Source organism: Pongo pygmaeus, chromosome 11 (assembly GCF_028885625.2).
Source record: "Pongo pygmaeus isolate AG05252 chromosome 11, NHGRI_mPonPyg2-v2.0_pri, whole genome shotgun sequence".
NCBI classification, from domain to species: Eukaryota; Metazoa; Chordata; class Mammalia; order Primates; family Hominidae; genus Pongo; species Pongo pygmaeus.
In genome coordinates, this window is record NC_072384.2 from 69099654 (window position 1) to 69119827 (window position 20174).

Genomic DNA, 20174 nt, shown 5'->3' on the forward strand with positions numbered 1-20174 from the left:
TTTTAGCAGCTGACAGTACCATTGACTTCACTGTGATGTAAAATAAAAAAAAAGGCCTTTACTCATGGATACAGACCTTGAAGTTTAAAAATACAAATTCCTTAATCTGGGGCATTCATTCATTCAACAAATACTTATAAAGCACTCACGAAACCCCTAGGCTATAGCATTTGAAAAGAACAGACACTCCCATAATCCCTGTCTTCATGGAATTTGTTTTTGGGGGTATGTGTAAAAATACCAACTTTTGAAATTACAGTATTTCTACAGCCCTACTTGAGTTCAGATAATGTGACAATATGACTGTGTAATAAAGTATTTAATGGGCCCAGTACGGTGGCTCACACCTGTAATCCCAGCAATTTGGGAGGCCGAGGCAGGCGGATCGTGAGGTCAGCAGTCCGAGACCAGCCTGGCCAACATGGTGAAACCCTGTCTCTACTAAAAATACAAAAATTAGCCAGGCATGGTGGCGGGTGCCTGTAATCCCAGCTACTCGGGAGGCTGAGGCAAGAGAATTGCTTGAACCCGGGAGGCAGAAGCTGCAGTGAGCTGAGACCGCGCCATTGTACTCCAGCCTGGGTGACAGAGCGACACTCTGTCTCAAAAATAAATAAATAAATAAAAGTATTTAATGAAGTATATTATACCATCTATCTATAAACAAAGGACCAATTTTCTTTCAAATCATTACTTCTACCTCCATAATTAATATGGTATTCTATTATAATCAACAACTTACGTTATGTCCCCAGTTATATACTCTTTTTTAAAAAAGAGGGGGCTGTTCTCTATGACTGTTGTAGGACTTCGTCTTGATTTTGCTGTGTTCTAGTGATAACATTGTTCTCATGGGGTTATATTTGTTCTATTTTTTAACCTTTTATTTAATGAAAGATAATTTTTGATACTTTACAGATTATCTTTTGTGATCTTATTTGTATGTGTGTGGACTTTTTTGTTCCCTAGATTGACTTTTAATCATTTTTTCTGGCCCTGTGATTCCTTTTAACCTTTTGCTTTTATTTTACCTTATTATCGTTTGCCACATTAGATCGTTTGTACGACAAGGCAGGATATGAATAAATAATTTTATAATTTAATTCAATATTAATTACAATTTTTCCATGTAAGAATAATTTGGAATGTTTTAGAAAATTAGCAATTCCTCTGCATTTCTTTTTTCAATTATCATGGCAACATTAAAGGTTTTGTAAAACTAGTATATAAGTAAACATCTTTAAGTTTACTACTTCTAAAAGAAATATCTATATCCCACTGTTCTGCGTAGGAAGTAAAAATTTGTATGTAACAATTATTGGAAATGGGATCTTGCTTATGAGTAGTCAAATGAACACATCTCATATTCTTGACCTTTGCATCATTAATTCAGAGAGCCAAGTAGCTTGACACTAGAACATATTTAGAGGAGTGACTCATTTTTATGATTCATTTTTCTGTTAATTCAATAAACATTTTCTTGTAGTAGCCTTTATTAATATATCTTCTAATGTGTTATGTATTTTTAAGCTTTCAACTTCACTTAAATGTCTTGTTGCTTAGCTGTTTCCCTAGTGATTAAAAGTTCCAGTTGTTACTTTCAATCTATAACAGCTGCAAGAACAACTCTTCTTTCCAAGCCAGCTCTCCTAAATTCCCGTTGTTAGAGTTGGTATCTATATTTAGCTAGTGGGATTAAGTTGCAAAGGCTTCAAGCTGGGCAAAGCACACTGATCTGCCTTTTTACAGCTAGACCTGTGTGCTGCAAGGAGCTAAGGCCTTCAGTGTCCCCTTCCTTACCCAGGTTACTCACAGAATGGATTCCCAGCGGGAACTTGCAGAGGAACTGCGGCTTTACCAATCCACCCTTCTTCAGGATGGTCTAAAAGATCTCCTGGATGAGAAAAAATTCATCGATTGCACCCTAAAAGCAGGTGACAAAAGTCTTCCTTGCCACAGATTGATTTTGTCAGCTTGTAGTCCTTACTTCCGTGAGTACTTTTTATCTGAAATTGATGAGGCAAAAAAAAAGGAGGTAGTGCTAGACAATGTGGATCCTGCCATACTTGATTTAATCATCAAATACCTGTACTCTGCCAGTATTGATCTCAATGACGGAAATGTGCAAGATATTTTTGCATTGGCCAGCCGCTTTCAGATTCCCTCAGTGTTTACTGTCTGCGTTTCTTATCTTCAGAAAAGACTTGCTCCTGGTAACTGTCTAGCCATCCTAAGATTAGGACTTCTTCTTGACTGCCCGAGGCTCGCCATTTCTGCCCGTGAATTTGTGTCTGATCGCTTTGTACAGATTTGTAAGGAGGAGGACTTTATGCAACTGTCTCCACAGGAACTGATCTCAGTCATTTCAAATGACAGCCTAAATGTAGAAAAAGAAGAAGCAGTATTTGAGGCAGTGATGAAATGGGTGCGAACAGACAAGGAAAACAGGGTTAAAAACCTTAGTGAAGTGTTTGATTGTATCCGTTTTCGCCTTATGACAGAAAAATATTTTAAGGATCATGTTGAGAAAGATGATATAATTAAAAGCAACCCAGACCTCCAGAAAAAAATCAAAGTTCTAAAAGATGCTTTCGCAGGCAAACTTCCAGAACCTAGCAAAAATGCCGCGAAGACTGGGGCTGGTGAGGTGAATGGTGATGTTGGTGATGAAGATTTACTTCCTGGTTACCTGAATGACATTCCCAGGCACGGAATGTTTGTAAAAGACCTCATCCTCTTGGTTAATGACACAGCAGCAGTGGCTTATGACCCCACAGAAAATGAATGCTACCTTACTGCACTGGCTGAGCAGATTCCCAGAAATCATTCCAGCATTGTTACCCAGCAAAATCAGATATATGTGGTAGGAGGACTATATGTGGATGAAGAAAATAAGGATCAACCTCTACAGTCATACTTCTTCCAGGTAAGAAGGACTTTTTGTATATGTAGTTGCTTAAAGGGAAGGCTGTTACTCACCATCCAGTTAGCCAATTTGTGAATTATTGAGGCTGCTTGCATTTTACTCTAATTGATGTCCTATTCTAGTCCCTTGCTCTTTTGCTGTATAGAGGGTTGACAGAAAAATATTTGACGGCTTTGTTAATGTGTAATAAAAAGTTTGGTGAATAATGAGGTTCTAATTCATGTTTAATGACTTAAGATGTTCTTTATACTATTTTACCAAAAATGCCTTGTTTATAGATGATCGTGACTCTAATCCCTCAAAGCCCAGTATTTTAATAAAAACTAAATTTATTTTTTCTTAGCAGAGATGGGCTGTCACTACGTTGCCCCGGCTGGTCTCAAACTCCTGGGCTCAAGCAAGCCTCCCAATTTGGCTTCCCAAAGTGCTGGGATTACCAGTGTGAGCCACCGCCCCCTGCTGTAAAAACTAAATTTAATCTTGTATACTCTTACCTATTAAAAATAGTTAATGTCTTTCCCCAAATAGTTTCCCTAAATCAAAGTTCTTATACATTATAAAGAAGTAATAATTGGTCAGATTTTCTTTTTTAATTTTTTTTCTTCTTCATCTGCTGGCAGCTCTAAATTGGTCAGATTTTCTACCTTCTTCCAAGTTTCCCCGAACTTCATTTGAAGTTCTTAGAGGTAGCACTTCATCTCTTATTTATGGTTACTGCCTAAAATATAGTTTTGTTGAAAATGAAAAAAACTTGTGTACATATTCCACACACTTTGGATTATCTTCTAAGAAAAACTGTCTACACAAAAGTTGCTAATTTGAATTAATTATAGTTAGAAATTTTTATTATATCACATTTATTTGGATCAGAAATATACTTAGACATTACTAGAACTTAACAATCTGTTTTGTGAAACCACAGAATTTTCCAAGAAAATTAATTCTCCTAAACCAATATACCCTTAGTTGTTTGAAAGGAATTTGTCTTATATTATCAATGTGTTATACTTTATCAGTTTATGAAGGAGTTGGCTTATCCTTTGTCTTCAATAATGCCAGTACTGAAACTTTATAGCTTACAACTGGCTCAAAAGAGTTTGTTTAGGTCATAGCTAATCATGGCCGGGGCTTATGGGCACTTTAGTTGGAAAGGCCAAAGATAAGCAAGTATACAATGTCATACCACAGTCACAGTATGCTCTCAAAGTGTGTGACATACTTTGCATTCACAAAATACTATTATACCTTTAATCAACTTTTTCTAATCTTGAAAAATGTAGTTGTAATAATACATATTAATCATGTTTCTTAATTTTCGAAGTTCCAGTGAAGAATGTTATAAGTATTTGAATGTGGGTCAGAAAATTTCCCAAGCCCTAATTTTAAAGTCAAATAAACTTCAAAAAGGGCAAAGTCAATGAAAAAGGCTATAAATACATCCAGGAAGTAAGAATGTTATGAAAACACAGATAGATAGATGACAGACATATAGGTAGATACCTACAAATGACAGATCCACGGAATAGTTGTTGCCATGGAGCGATTCTCCAAAATTACTGGAGTTTTAAATTTCATTTCATATTTAATTTACTGAATATATCTATAACACAGTCCTTTTTACTTTCAAGTGTTCAATTTAATCTTTATCCTTCTCTTCCAGCCTAATAAAACCCTTACTTTTACTGACACAGCTTCTCATTTTTGGTTCAAGAAACCTACTTAATGTTCTGTATAACAGAACATTAACAATAACAGTTATACAAAGTTGGAAGGTCAACTCCCTCTCACTGCAAATGCCTTGCTGCTTTTAAAAGGCACTAATAGAATGGTATGCCAGGATAAAAACACTTCACCATAAAAGAGGGCTGTGACTCATCAGACAATATTTACATGAGAATTTCAGGTTTTATATTTTTCTGCTTGGTCACATCTATTTAAAATGCATTAATTTAGGAGTAATTTGACCTTTGATTGTATGCTGTAAATAGATTATGAGAATTTTTTACCTTGGTAAGAGAGGTTTTTTTCCCCCACTCATTAATTTGAATTAATAGATTCATCAAATTTTTGAAGAGGTCTTAAAGTAATCTAGGTCCAAACCCTAATTTTAACAATGAGGAAAGTTGAACTCAGAGAAGTTAAATAGCTTGATAGCTCCTCTATAAAAGAGACTGGCAGGTAGTCTACTGTTCCATCTGCTAGAGAAAGTGCCCTCTAACGGGTAATATGGGAAGGTAGGCAGTACTGTACAGTATGAGAGTTAAGATCACAGGTATGGGATTATGATGGCTGCTGTTTCCATTTTTTAAAACCAACTGTGAATGTAGATGGCTTGGATTTGAATATCACCTAAAAGTTCTGTATATTTGGGAAAATTATTTAATCTTCCTGTGCCTCAGTTTCCTCATCTGTAAAATGGGGATGATAGAAATGCCTATCCTGGAGAACTAAATGAGGTTACCTGTGTAAAGCATTTAGTTCAAAGCCTATGACAACAGTCAGAACCCCATAAATGTTCATTATTATTTCCACTATATTACACACCACCTTCATGATCAAAGAATTTCTTTCAAAAGTGAAAACATAAGGGATCAAAATCTAGCTGTTGAAATTAGTGAATGCAAAGCTAACAATGCACATGTGGAGATTAAACTTCTCATGTCATCTAGTCTTAATTAGTGCTTTAACTGAGGTTACTAGACCACATACAGATAGGCTTCCACAGACACCCCTGTCTATACCACAGCCATTTGTATGCACATCTATTCTTAGTATCCAGTGAAACTGGGTTTTATTCATTTTATTTTTGCAATCTAGAAGTGATACGAGAGAGAACAACAAATCTGCAACTGTACTCTTGCAGAAAACAGGTTTCTTGTGCCTTAGTGTGCTAAAATGCAAAGTGTAAAATCTTTAAATTACCAAAAGTAAGTGCTGAAACAGATGCCACCATCACCTACCCCAGGGCATGGGCACAAGGAGATTTTCCTCCTTGGGAAAATCTTAAGCTTGCAGAAGTGGTGGTGACCAAAAATGAGCAGTTACTTATTAATATAAATTAAAAAAAAGAGAAGAGTATTTCAAGTGACTCCCAACAACACACTAGGAAATTCACTTTAACACCTGCCTGTATCAGGAATAATAAAGCAAAACACAGAGAACCTAAAATGTTTTTAAAGAAAGAAAAAAAGATATTGCCCAACATCCCAGTTGTTTGTGGACTGAGTGACAGGTCCAGCTGTCCCCGCTGCCGGCATGGGGAGCATGTTAAATATAGCACGCAGGGGTCATTCACAGTCTGTGACCTTCCTTGCTCTGACAGCATTTTTTCCCCAGTGTCCTAAAAGTATTGGGATCTCCTGTTTCGAAGCTGAACAAGGCAATATGGGAGAAAATTTGACAAGAAACCTCATGGTTGTAATTAACCTCTGGTGATTCTATTTTATTTTTTCTTTTCTTGAAGGCTTGAAGATTTTGATATCTTTATCTGGTAGGCCAAGTAGATTTACTCATTCTTCTTGGTAATTATGCTACAATATGATACTTTGGGGTTGTAGTTTTATTTACTTGTGAGATATTTGACTATCTCGATGACTTCTAAACAACACATAAAGTATAACTTTTTTTGGTGTACTTGTAATTTTTTTCTAACAGACTCCACAATCTCTCCTATATATTTTTTTCAGCTCGATAGCATAGCATCTGAATGGGTTGGACTTCCACCTCTGCCTTCAGCCAGGTGTCTCTTCGGTCTGGGAGAGGTAGATGATAAAATCTATGTAGTTGCAGGCAAAGACCTTCAAACAGAGGCTTCGCTGGATTCAGTATTATGCTATGATCCTGTGTAAGTTGGCATGATATTCCTGTTCCCTAAGCATTCAAGTATATGTGTGCCTACAACATATTCATATTTTCAGAACCTGGAATTTACTGAAAGTATATAAATTCTGTCTCGTTTAATTTTAGGGCTGCAAAATGGAACGAAGTAAAAAAACTCCCTATCAAAGTCTATGGCCATAATGTGATTTCACATAAAGGGATGATATATTGTCTAGGAGGAAAGACAGATGACAAGTAAGTACCCTGAACTCTCATGATTTATGTCCAAATGACTTTTTATTGGAAGGGTTTCTTCCTCTTTTCTTTTCTTTTTTTTTTGAGATGGGGCTTCACTCTTGTTGCCCAGGCTGGAGTGCAGTGGTGTGATCTCGGCTCACTGCAACCGCCGCCTCATGGGTTCAAGCGATTCTCCTGTCTCAGCCTCCTCAGTAGCTGGGATTACAGGCATGCTCCACCACGCCTGGCTAATTTTGTATTTTTAGTAGAGACAGGGTTTCTCCATGTTGGTCAGGCTGGTCTTGAACTCCCGACCTCAGGTGATCTGCCCACCTCAGCCTCCCAAAGTGCTAGGATTATAGGTGTGAGCCACCACGCCTGGTCTCTTCCTCTTTTCATTTGGATCTGCACACTAAAATGGGACATGGTTCTCACCTATCATACTGTCGAGGGAAAATCTTAAAATTTCAAGTCGCTGAAGTAAACATGTAGATACTCAGCATACTGCTAGGAATGAGCCTAATACCCCAATCATAAGCATCCTTACAGTCCAGGCAGCATCTAGGAGCATAATCAAGTCCTGTATTTCACTGATTTATAATTGTATTTTACTACATTAAAATCAATGGGTTTTCTTATTCATTTAGCCATAAGTAGATAAAAATTGAAATGTATCTTTAATGTAGTATTTAAAATATATCTTCTAAGACAATTGTGCATAAAAAATATCATGGATTTGTACTTTACATCCATAAGAGGGACTTTAGATAGGTCAGTTTGAAAGAAAAGCGTGGTGATTGAAAAGAGGGAAGTAAAAAAGACAAAATAAAAACAAAAAATTAAGGCAGTTATTTCTTCAGCAGTGTTCTTCTACATATTTACTCCCTGACAGAGGTAATATTCAAAATGGCTTCCAACTGTTCAAAACTGAGCTCCCAGTAGCACCCAGTATCTTGTGAGAAAACCAGGATGAGGTTTCATATATAAACCTAACTTGATTTCTAGTCAATTCTCAAGGAACCTGTAATCGGGAAAGAGATCTTATAACCCAGAGAGAGGAGAAGTGAGCTCCGAATGCTTCTGAGACAGTCAAACCAGTATAGCCTGTCTAGTAAAATAAGCATTTTCAGTTTAGATGGTGAGAACTAATATTCTGCCCCCGAAAAATCTGCCTGATTTGGCTTATCATCATTTGCCCAGGCCATTGAATTAATAGTGATGTCCAACCCTGAAAAGGGAACCAAAATTAAGAATTGTAAGGGCAAAGCAGGAAAGGAGAGTAAAATATGGAAATGTGTTAGATGTCAAGAACTCTATTCTGGAGTTAATGATTATTGGATATTAGTCAATTTAAATGGTAAATATAGCACAGAAAAGGCGATTTTAAAAAGCAATGGTTTTTAAACGTCTACCTGTATTCAAAGATAACATATTATAAAATTTTTATATCCTCCCTAATCCCAGCTATTCGTATCAGATTTAAAGGAAGGCATATTATATGCTCAGCTGGTGCCAGATCTTATTTTGGGCATTTTTCCTGAGTAAATTGAATGGAAAATCACTACTAAAGAGCATTCTGACTTTGGAAACACAGGAACCCTGCCAAATGATTTAAATTGTTTCCTTCAAGCAGCATTAGTAACTAGGAAATTGATACGTCAGTAAGAAGCATACAGTTCTTGTCAGTAGGAATATATCAATCTTGAGAATATGATTAATTAACACAACACTGCTTGACAAATGTCAAAGTCAAGAACTTTGAAATGAGTCATTATCTAAAAGTAAGTGCTGGGCTGGGTGCAGTGGCTCATGCCTGTAATCCCAGCACTTTGGGAGACCGAGGCAGGCGGATCACCTGAGGTCGGGAGTTTGAGACCAGCCTGTCCAACGTGGAGAAACCCCATCTCTACTAAAAATACAAAATTAACCGGGCGTGGTGGCGTTCGCCTGTAATCCCAGCTACTAGGGAGGCTGAGACAGGAGAATCGCTTGAACCCGGGAGACAGTGAGCCGAGATCGCGCCACTGCACTCCAGCCTGGGCAACAAGAGCGAAACTCCGTCTCCAAAAATAAATAAATAAACAAAAGTAAGTGCTGCATTGCACCAGTTCCCACTAATGAATTTGAAGAACATGATTTTGGATAATGTTCTTATCACGAAGTGTTCAAATGATACCAATAGTCAAATATTAGAGGAAATGCTTCTACTCCAGATAACTGGTCTTTTACACAATTAAGAAAAAAATTGTCCTCACAAAAAAGTTGAGGTGTTTTTCATCACCAAATATATCCAGTTAATCAATTATTATTTGGAATTCTGAACTCCCATCAAATTATAGAGAACTTCAAGGAACCATAAAAAACATACTAAGGGCGGGGCATGGTGGCTCACACCTGTAATCCCAGCACTTTGGGAGGCTGAGGCTGGAGGATCACTTGAGCTCAGGAATTCAAGACCAGCCTGGCCAACATGGCGAAACCCTGTCTCTACCAAGCACACAAAACACTAGCTGGGTGCGATGGCGCACGCCTGTGTTCCCAGCTACCTGGGAAGCTGAGATGGGAGGATCACTTGAGTCCTGGATGCAGAGGTTGCAGTGAGCCAAGATTGCACCACTGCACTCCAGCCTGGGTGGCAGAGTGAATAATAATTCAGATGAGTCCAGGTCTTTCTGGTAGCATTTAGCATGTAAAACTGTTCTCATGATTCATCAGCTCAGATGATTTGTTGTCTAATCCATAGTCCCAGATTTCCTAAAATGCACTGGTATGTTAGTGCTAATATAAAATAAAATGATATATCATATAAAATTTAAAGTAGGTATATTTGCACCTAATTATTTTTTAAGTTAACTGATTCATTCCTAGGGTATTCAGATAATAAATAAACTTACCATTTGTTATTGAGGTGCAATAAAACGTTTATGATTTTATTTTTTACTCAAATAGAGTAAAAAAAACTTCAATTGAATTTAGTAGATACGATTAAAATCAGCTGTGCCTGGGGTTCTAAGCAGCTATCCAGAAGTAAAGGTACCCTGTCTTCCAATAGTATAATTAAGTTATAGTTTTGGTCCCCACATTTGGGCTTGTCCTTTGTTTAGTGGCCTATGTTCAAATTAAGAATTCTTTGGAGTTTTCTGATCTTCTGCCTTACTATATATTTCTCATGACAAGCAAAGCCAAATTATTAGTGAAGGTGCTGTCAAAAAAAGAAGGTTCTAAAGGGAACATTTGTTTTTCTGTTTACAGAAAATGTACAAACAGAGTGTTTATCTTCAACCCCAAAAAAGGAGATTGGAAAGATCTGGCTCCAATGAAAATTCCTCGTTCCATGTTTGGAGTAGCAGTCCATAAAGGCAAAATTGTGATTGCAGGAGGTGTCACTGAAGATGGTCTTTCAGCTTCAGTTGAAGCTTTTGACCTTACAACAAATAAGTGAGTTGCCACATCTTAGTATATAGCATGTGAACAACTATACATTTTAATTGTTAACTTTGGATAAAAAGTAATCTTTCTAATTAGGATGTGGGGAGGGGAGGGTACAGAGCCACAGATTACAAAGGAAGTATTTTCATCTGGGTTTCTTTTGTTGTTACTGGATGTAAATCTCGTCTAACATTCTGATGCATTACATGTTTGTAATCTGGAACATATGACCCTTAAGTCAGTGTTGTCATGCTCTATTTGTCCTTGTTATTAACTTTGTGAATTTAGAAATGCAAAGGTAATACTTGTGAATAATTTTGATTTTTTTATTTTTAAGAGACAAGGTTTGGCTCTGTCACCCAGGCTGGAGTGCAGTGGCAAAATCATAGCTCACTGCTGCCTCAAACTCCTGGGCTCAGGTGATCCTCTCGCCTCAGGCTCCTGAGTAGCTAGGACTACCACTATGCCCAGCTAATTTTTGTTTTTGTTTTTGGTACAGACAGGGTCTCACTATGTTGTCCAGACTGGTCTCAAACTCCTGGCCTCAAATGGAGGCCACAGTGGGAGGCCTCCCACTGTGGCCTCCCGAAGTGCTAGGATTATAGGTGTGAGCCAGCACACCTGGCCCTGAATAATTGTCTATGTGTAGATGGATATACATGTCTCTGTGGAATCATTTGATTTTAAATGTAGTTTCTTTATGAAAAGATCTTCACTTAACTTGTTAATGATTGATATCTGTAAAGTATGAATGCTTCAGAAGTTTTCATTCCTTTATGCTGTTTATAATTTTATTAAAATTTTCATTTTTAAGCTTTTATTGACTTAATGTGAAAAGATATTTGACAGCTATTCTTCATATAAAATTGGTCGTTTTAAAATTTTTGAGCTCACACATCTGGATGAGTATATACCTTTTATATTCCTAGTTTAGCAATGAAGAAAAAAGAGAACTATTATTACTTTTTTTAGAAACATGTATGCCTGACTACAAAACAGACTTTAGTATCTGAAAATTACAAGGAACTTTTGTGGAACACGATTTAAATTATCATTAAAAATAATGTTTTTGAAGACTGTAATGTGGGTAAACACTCATGATGTAAGTTAAGAAGCAACACACAAAAATTGTAAATATCTTCTTAGCTTCATTTATATGTATGGAAGCTTATATGTACCTGCTTTTTAAAAAGATGACAAAATTACACCAAATTGTTGCTTGTGATTATGTCTGTAAGGTGTGATTATGGAGATATCTGCTTTCTTGTATACCCTTCTGTACTTTCCAGATTTTCTCAAACTTTTTTTTTTTTTTTTTTTGAAACAGGGCCTCATTGTGTCACACAGGCTGGAGTATAGATTTTCTATAATGTACATATATTATTTTTATAATTAGAAAAAAATCGGCTAATTTTTTGTATTTTTAGTAGAGATGGGGTTTCACCATGTTGGTCAGGCTGGTCTCGAACTCCTGACCTCAGGTGATCCACCCACCTAGGCCTGCCAAAGTGCTAGGATTACAGGCATGAGCCACCGTGCCCGGCCTTAGGGTTGCCATATTGAAGGCTTTATATTTAATGAAGTTACATCTTTCAAATATTTTCTAGTAGCAAACTTAGTCATTTACTTTTGGATGCCTGTGCTCCTTGAATTTTTTCCCCCCTTAAAGACAGGGTTTTGCTCTATCACCCAGGCTGGAATGCAGCAATGCGATCATAGCTCACCGCAGCCTTGACCTCAAGGGCTCAAGAGATCCTCCCAAGTAGCTGGGACTATAGGGACATACCACCAGGCGCGTGTGTGTGTGTGTGTGTGTGTGTGTGTGTGTGTGTGTGTGTGTGTGTGTGTGTAGATAGTCCATTTTGTTGCCCAGGCCTGGGGGTGGGTGTGTGTGTGTGTGTGTGTAGACAGCCCATTTTGTTGCCCAGGCCTGGGGGTGTGTGTGTGTGTGTGTGTGTGTGTGTGTGTGTGTGTGTGTGTGTGTGTGTGTGTGTGTGTGTGTGTGTGTGTGTGTGTGTGTGTGTGTGTGTGTGTGTGCGCGCGCGCGCGCCCAGGCCTGGGGGTGTGTGTGTGTGTGTGTGTGTGTGTGTGTGTGTGTGTGTGTGTGTGTGTGTGTGTGTGTGTGTGTGTGGAGACAGTCCATTTTGTTGCCCAGGCTGGTCTCATACTCCTTGGGCTCAAGCAATCCTCCTGCCTCAGTCTCCCAAAGTGCTGGGATTACGGGCATGAGCCACCGCACCCAGCCGCTACTTGAATATTTATTTATTTATTTATTTAGATGGAGTCTCGCTCTGTTGCCCAGGGTGGAGTGCAGTTGCACAATCTCAGCTCACTGCAACCTCCATCTCCCAGGTTCAAGTGATTCTCCTGCCTCAGCCTCCCAAACAGCTGAGATTACAAGTGCACGCCACCGTGCCTGGCTAATTTTTTGTATTTTTGGTAGAGGTGGGGTTTCACCACGTTGGTCAGGCTGGTCTCAAACTCCTGACCTCAGGTGATCTACCCGTCTCAGCCTCCCAAAGTGCTGGGATTACAGGCATGACCCACCGCGCCTGGCTGCCTGGCCACTACTTGAATTTTTAAATTATTATTTCCTATAATTGTTCAGTAAGTACATCTGGCATTTCTTTTAAGTTTTACATTGACTATATTTTTAATGATACCTAGATGGGATGTAATGACTGAATTTCCCCAAGAAAGAAGCTCCATCAGTTTGGTCAGCCTGGCTGGATCTCTGTATGCAGTTGGTGGTTTTGCTATGATTCAACTGGAGTCTAAAGAATTTGCACCCACTGAAGTCAATGACATATGGAAGTAAGTTCTCATCACTTCAATTTTCAGAATCACATATTAAATCAGATGACTGATAAACTATTTTGTGGTAAATAATAAGCCAGATTTTCCCAACGTGCAAGCTACTTCTTGGTAGTAGACTAAACACTTCAAACCTAATTGAACTTTTGTACATGCCACTTACTTGAACAAGTATCTACTTCTGGTTAGCTCTGAGCCTGGGAAAGAAATTATCTGGGCCTGTTTCTTACTATAAAATGAGAGTTGGACCTTTGATACTGTCAGCTTCATTCCACCTCTAAGAGTATAATGCTGTAGGCATCCAGTAGAGTGAAAGCCTCTTTGCTCCAGAGTAGTTTATTTCCTAACAAAAGAGTTCTAAAAAAAAAATTATGTTTTTTACTTTTTTATTTTTATTTTTTTGAGACAGAGTTCCTGTCACCCAGGCTGGAGTACAATGGCAGGATCTCAGCTCACTGCAACCTCGGCCTCCCGGGTTCAAGTGATTCTCCTGCCTCAGCCTCCCGAGTAGCTGGGATTACAGGCATATGCCACCACGCCCAGCTAATTTTTATATTTTTAGTAGAGATGGCCTTTCGCTATGTTGCCCAGGCTGGTCTCGAACTCCTGACCTCAGGTGATCCACCCGCCTCAATCTCCCAAAGTGCTAGGATTACAGGTGTGAGCCACGTGCCCGGCCTAAAGAAACATTTAACCTCTTGAGCTTTCCACTACTTCATTAGTTCTGTTTTCAATCTAATTTAAACAGCCTTCCAATTGTTTGAGGATTCAGCTAATAAATGCTTTTTTAAAATGAAAAAAGTCAAAATAGCAATCCATTTCACCTGCCTGGAGGTGCCAGGCAGTTCTCCTAAGTATGACACTTGAAATTGTTACTCAGTTGAACATTTTAGTGAGGCTATTAAAAAAAAAAAGTATGTTTTTATTTTATTTTTAGCTGAGATCGCGCCACTGCACTCCAGCCTCAGCAACAGAGCGAGTCTTAAAAGAAAAAAAAAAAGGAAACACAGAATCCCAGACCCTACTGAATGAGAATCTGTATTTTTTAACAAGATTCTCAGGTGAATTGTTTGCACATTTAAGTTTATAAGTACAGCTTTGGAAGAGTGCCATTTATACTTAATCAGTGAAGGCATACCACTAAGCCTGAGAGTGAAAAGTGGGTATTATTTGTTCTATACCTTAACCAGCAGATGCTTTATTCCCAGATGCTGAACTAAAAAGGCTGAAAAGCTGGTACCTTAACCAAACAATGATTTGTGCATTAGACATCATTTCCCCATGTTGTAATATTAACTAGCTGTGTAGAGGGCAAGAAAAAAAGTGGCTATGCAAGGAAATTAACTATTATCCCTCCTCCCCCCAAAAAAGAGGGAGGAAGAGAAAAAAAATGAGATTTCCACGGAGCAAAGAGGCTAAAATTAGCAAGACAGTGAGATGGGGAAAAGCTGGAAGCAGTAGGAAAAAAGGATGAACTAATGAAGGCTGGGAAGGTTAGGGTTTTTTGGAAAACAGAGCCAGGTACCAAATATATAAATGGGCAGTGATTCTCAACCCTAGCTGTACGTTACAATCATCTGGGATGCTTTTAAAATATACCAGTGTCTGGGCCTAAACACAGACCAATTATATCAAAATTTCTGGAGGTAGAGTTGAGCATCCCTAGTTCCTAAAACCTTCCCAGATGATTGTTTTTTTTTTTTTTTTTTTTTTTTTTGGTGAGACAGAGTCTCACTCTGTCACCCAGGCTGTAGTACAGTCTTGTGATCTTGGCTCATTGCAATCTCCAGCTCCTGGGTTCAAGCGATTCTCCTGCCTCAGCCTCTGGAGTAGCTGGGACTACAGGTGTGTGCCACCATGCCCGGCTAATTTTTGTATTTTTAGTAGAGATGGGGTTTCACCATATTGGCCAGGCTGGTCTTGAACTCCTGACCTCAGGTGATCCACCCACCTCAGCCTTCCACAGTGCTGGGATTACAGGCGTCAGCCACCGAGCCCAGCCCCAGATGATTCTAATCAGCAGCCAGGGTTGAGAAACACTGATATTAAGTAATCGTGCTGTCAATCAGTGGGACCTCCCTGAAGCCCTCCTGGTTCCTAAGGGTTATCAAAAGCCATGCTGCCGCTGCAGGGAAAAGTTACAGGCAGCAAAAGAAAGTACAGAATCTCCTGCTATAAAAGTGGCCCTGACATTGTTTAGGGAACCTAAAAGAGGGATCCTCTCTGATTGTGGTTTATTTTGCGATTAGAGCAGTGGTTCCCAAAGTTGCCTGCACATTTGAATCACCAGGGTGCTTCAAAAAATACTAACACCTCTGTCCCACTCATATTGACTGTGATTTAATTGGTCTGAAGTATGGCCTGGGCTTTGGAAATTTTAAAAGATCCATGGATGTTTCTATATGTGTAGACAAGTTTGGAAACCACTGGATTGGGTAAAGAGAAGAGGGGGGCATTCATCACTATCTGCTTGGCTATTTTGAGACTGGTATTTCCTAATTTGGGGTAGGATCTGGAGCATGATTCTCAAACTTTGCTGCATATTAGAAACACTTGGGGAGCTTTAAAATATCCTGATGCCCAGGCCACCCTTCATACCAATTAACTCAATCTCTGAGAGTAGGACCTAGGCATCAGTATCTTTAACATCTCCAGATGGTTCTATTGGCAATTAAGTTTGAGAACCTGTAATCTACTACAGTGGTTCCCAAAGCAGCATCAGCCTCACCTGGGTACTTATCAGAAAGGCAGATTCTCAGGTCTCACTTCAAATCTGTTGAATTAGAAACTCTGGGGGTGACAGGGCCAGCAATCTGTGTTTTCACAAACCCTCCAGGTGACTTATATGTGTGTTAAAGTTGAAGGCCGCCGATCTAGAGAAACATGGCTGCCTATTTGCGCTCAATTTCCCAGTGAACCTCCCTAACCATACATGCAGAGGTGAAAACTCTCAGTATACCACATTCTCAACATAGACCCTCTTACTATGATATGTAAAAAAAAATTCCATTCTTGTATTTTTTTCTTGAAATCATTCCATTATTTAGGATTGACCAAGCTGAAAGTAAATATAACTGCCAGGAAGCAAACATTTTTAAAACTCATTTAACCTTAACCTCATATTGTTTAAATGTGGTCACTTTCTTCAGGTCATTTAAAACTATTATTTATCTCTTAATTTGTTGCCCTGAATTTTATGTAATTAAGGTTATTCCCTTTATTAGTAGCAAAATATTTTTTGTCTGCTTTCCTCTACATAAAAATCAGTGCATGGTACAGTTGTTGAGAACTAATTTGGAACATTGATGAAATTAAGTCAGTGCATATCTTACGTAGGTACAAGCTAATTTTAGTAATTATTTTAAATCTCCTTCATTCATCACAGAATGATTTGGGGTCAATCTTTTTTTTTTTTTTTTTTTGAGATGGAGTCTTGCTGTGCAATCTTGACTCACTGCAACCTCCACCTCCCGGGTTCAAGCAATTCTCTTGCCTCAGCCTCCAGAGTAGCTAGGATTATAGGCGCACACTACCATGCCTGGCTAATTTTTATATTTTTAGTAGAGATGGGGTTTTGCCATGTTGGCCAGGCTGGTCTCAAACTCCTAACCTCAGGTGATCCGCCCCCCTTGGCCTCCCAAAGTGCTGGGATCACAGGTGTGAGCCACTACACCTGGCTGATCTGGGGTTGTCTTGTGCCAGGTCTTGACAATTTGTGGAGAGATATTAATATATTATTTGTCCTCAGATGCCTTTGGGGCTTGAGGACATTGATATGGGGGGGAATTAAAATGGAGTGATAATTGCTATAATACCATATAAAGGATGATATGAGAAAGAGAAAGCAACAAACTGTGCTTAAGGAAGGTGAGAAAGGTTTCAGAGAGAAGGAAGCATTTAGAATCTTCCCACACAAAGAACATATTCCAGGCACCAAGCAGAGCAGACATGTTCAGCACACATCGTACAAGGGAATTCAAGTTGTCTGTATCTTTATAACCTTGAATATTCAGAGATGAAGACCAGTTCTTACCTAAGTCAAGTGCAAAGTCTAAGAGTAGTCCTCAAACAGAACAATAAAGGGGAAGGGGAACAAATTTTCATAAAGTGACTGCTGTGTATCAGGTGCCATGCTAGGCACTAGTGTATAGGAACAATTGAAGGCATAATTAAGTCTACCGATAGTCCCTGCTCTTCCCCAGTTTTCTCTTAAGAGTCTGCTTACTTTGACTCAGAGACCAGCCATCTTCATCAGTTCAAAGGTGAATGTTTAACTGCTTAGCTATTTATTCCTCTTCTCTGAAGTCTTTGATTCCCAGAGAATGCTGAACTGCCTAGGCATCCAGATTAAATACTGTGGCCGTAGTTCAGGCACATGTTCATCCAGACAATGCATATTTGGGAGATATTTCTGTTCTACCAGGCAGGTGCATCTTCTTCTGAGTAAGAGCCACTAGGGTTTTTTCAAAGATCCACATTTGTATTCTGAACACAGGGAAACCTATGGAACTAAAGATGCTTATTGATTACTTTTTTTTCCTCCATCAGGTATGAAGATGATAAAAAAGAATGGGCTGGGATGTTGAAGGAAATACGTTATGCTTCAGGAGCTAGTTGCCTAGCAACACGTTTAAATCTCTTCAAACTGTCTAAACTGTGAACAAGGTGACAAAACATAATAGATTGGGAGGTGGTTTGTTTGGTGAATGGGGCTTTAATTTATTCTGTTTTTTAAAAGCTTGTACAGACACTCATGTAGAAATTATTCAGGAAGTTATTGTCTAAGAGATGAGCAGTAGGTAACAAAACCTCAGTCACTGACTCTTCAATGTAATGATCAGAGCTTAAAACCATTTTCTAATAATAAATTAAATATTCAGTTGAACAAATTATTTTGTGAATCTGTTTCACTCGATGGATTGTAAAGGAGGCTCCTAAATTTGAGTTGTTTGCTAATCATTTCATTTGCATCATTAGAGTATCCTTACACTGATTTTCTATTACAATTGGAAGTGGAGAATATGTGCATCTACACTAAAAAAATGTTTAAAATATCAAAAACCTCTCCTCGTGCTTCAAAATAACAGGAATCCTGTGCATTATACTAAGAATTACATGCCATAAGATGACTTCAGAAATGCTACTTCAGAAGTGTAATAAATGGATGGGGAAATCATTTGATGGGGAAAAGTCTCTTGTAAGTAAAAGTAGTCAAATTCAAATGGCCTTTTCTCTCCATTCTTTTTTCGACACTGGCATAGTATTTGTGGTTTCCAAATCAAATTTTAAAAATTTTAATTTAAAACCAGTAAATCACAGTCTTCAAGCCATTAACTAAACTACAGCATCTGTGGCAGGAGGGTGAGGGAGCACCCTTAGGAAATGGATTGATTCTTTAAACTGCTGGGGCAGAAGTTGGGGTCAGTGGGTGATGATGTGGAGGAGGAAGTGTATTCACTGGTTTAAATTTTGGCTACACTCCATGAAAGGGCTACCTATTTGCTAAATTTCTGACAGCAAGGAAGGTGACTGTATTATTTCATTTTCTGGGATGTGATATCCTCCATTCACTGTTCCTTCTTAGTGCATATAGTAAGTTGACTCCTCAATCTGCTCATAACCATCACATTGAACTCTGTGCAAGTCATCAATTAATCATCACTTTTAGCCACACACCAACTTATAAGTCTCACATAGCTTTCATAGACATATATTTGACTTCTATCCTTACCCATATTATTTTCTGAAAAACCTGACTTGGGACTAATTTGGAACATTCATGATTATTTGTCAAGGAGTTGCACAAAGAACAGATCTAAGTGTCCATACACCTTTTTTTCTCTACCATAAATAGAGAAATATATTTAACAGAAACAAGTTTTATTTTGGGTATTTAAAGTAGAATCCTGATTACTTTTCTATATTGAAAAATACTTTTCTTAATTACAGCATGAATACGGAATCAAGAAATTCCCAAAGTGGAAAATCCTACAGGTTCTTCAACAAATAAACTGTTAGGAAGAGGAAGGGGCACTTATAAAGACAGACTCAAAAGGGTGGAGGAAGAGGGGGCCACAGGGATTATGGTGTCCAGAAATGTACATCTGGGTGATAAAACTGTAAGAAGTACTTACTATAAAATCAGGATTGAGGTTACTTTTGAGGAGAGAATGCCAATCTACGTAGATGTAAAATTAAGTTGTAAAAATAATGCTTCTTGCAGGGTTTGAGGATGATGATGTTCTGGAATCAGATATGGGTGATGGTTGCACAAATATACTAAAAACCACTGAATTATACACTTTTAAAGGGTGAATTTTATAGTATGGGATTTATATCTCAATAAAAAATGCTTTTGTTTATAACAATCTAAGTTATTTAGATAGAAAAATCATCAGTCAAAAAATAAGAGTATCTATATAAAGAAAACCATTTGAATCAGATAGCCTAGAGCAAGGGTCCCCAACTGGGCCACACAGCAAGAGGTAAGCGGTGGGCAGGCAAGTGAGCATTACCACTTGAGCTCCACCTCCTGTCAGATCAGCAGCTATGTTAGATTCTCATAGGGGGTCGAACGTTATTGTGAACTGTACCTGCGAGGGAACTAAGTTGCATGCTCCTTATTAGAATCTAACTAATGCCTGATGATCTGAGGTGGAACAGTTTCATCCTGAAATCATACCATCCCCCAACTGCTGTCTGTGGAAGAACTGTCTTCCGCAAAAATGGTCCCTGATGCCAAAAAGGTTGGGGACTGCTGGCCTAGAGAGAGTAGGAGATGTGACAGGTAAAAAGTTAGATCATGTGTAACAACTAGTGAAAGTATACCAGGATTATTCAATCAAGATTTCCATGTACCACAAGTATATAATGACTGAATTTTTAATTATTTATATCCAAAGGAAACCCTTTATAACCCTCATCAGCCTAATCATTTTATTCTAAAGTT

At 38.4% G+C, this 20174-nt stretch overlaps 1 protein-coding gene across 1 annotated transcript; it reads left to right on the forward strand.

Annotated features, from left to right (window-relative positions):
* Positions 1 to 996: 996 nt before the first annotated feature.
* KLHL41 (kelch like family member 41) lies at positions 997 to 18447 on the forward strand. Its single transcript, XM_054476959.2, has 6 exons — positions 997 to 2926; positions 6613 to 6770; positions 6893 to 7000; positions 10235 to 10420; positions 13079 to 13225; positions 17774 to 18447. The coding sequence occupies exons 1-6, from the start codon at positions 1817 to 1819 to the stop codon at positions 17883 to 17885; spliced, it is 1821 nt and encodes a 606-aa protein (XP_054332934.1). The 5' UTR covers positions 997 to 1816; the 3' UTR covers positions 17886 to 18447.
* Positions 18448 to 20174: the final 1727 nt, after the last annotated feature.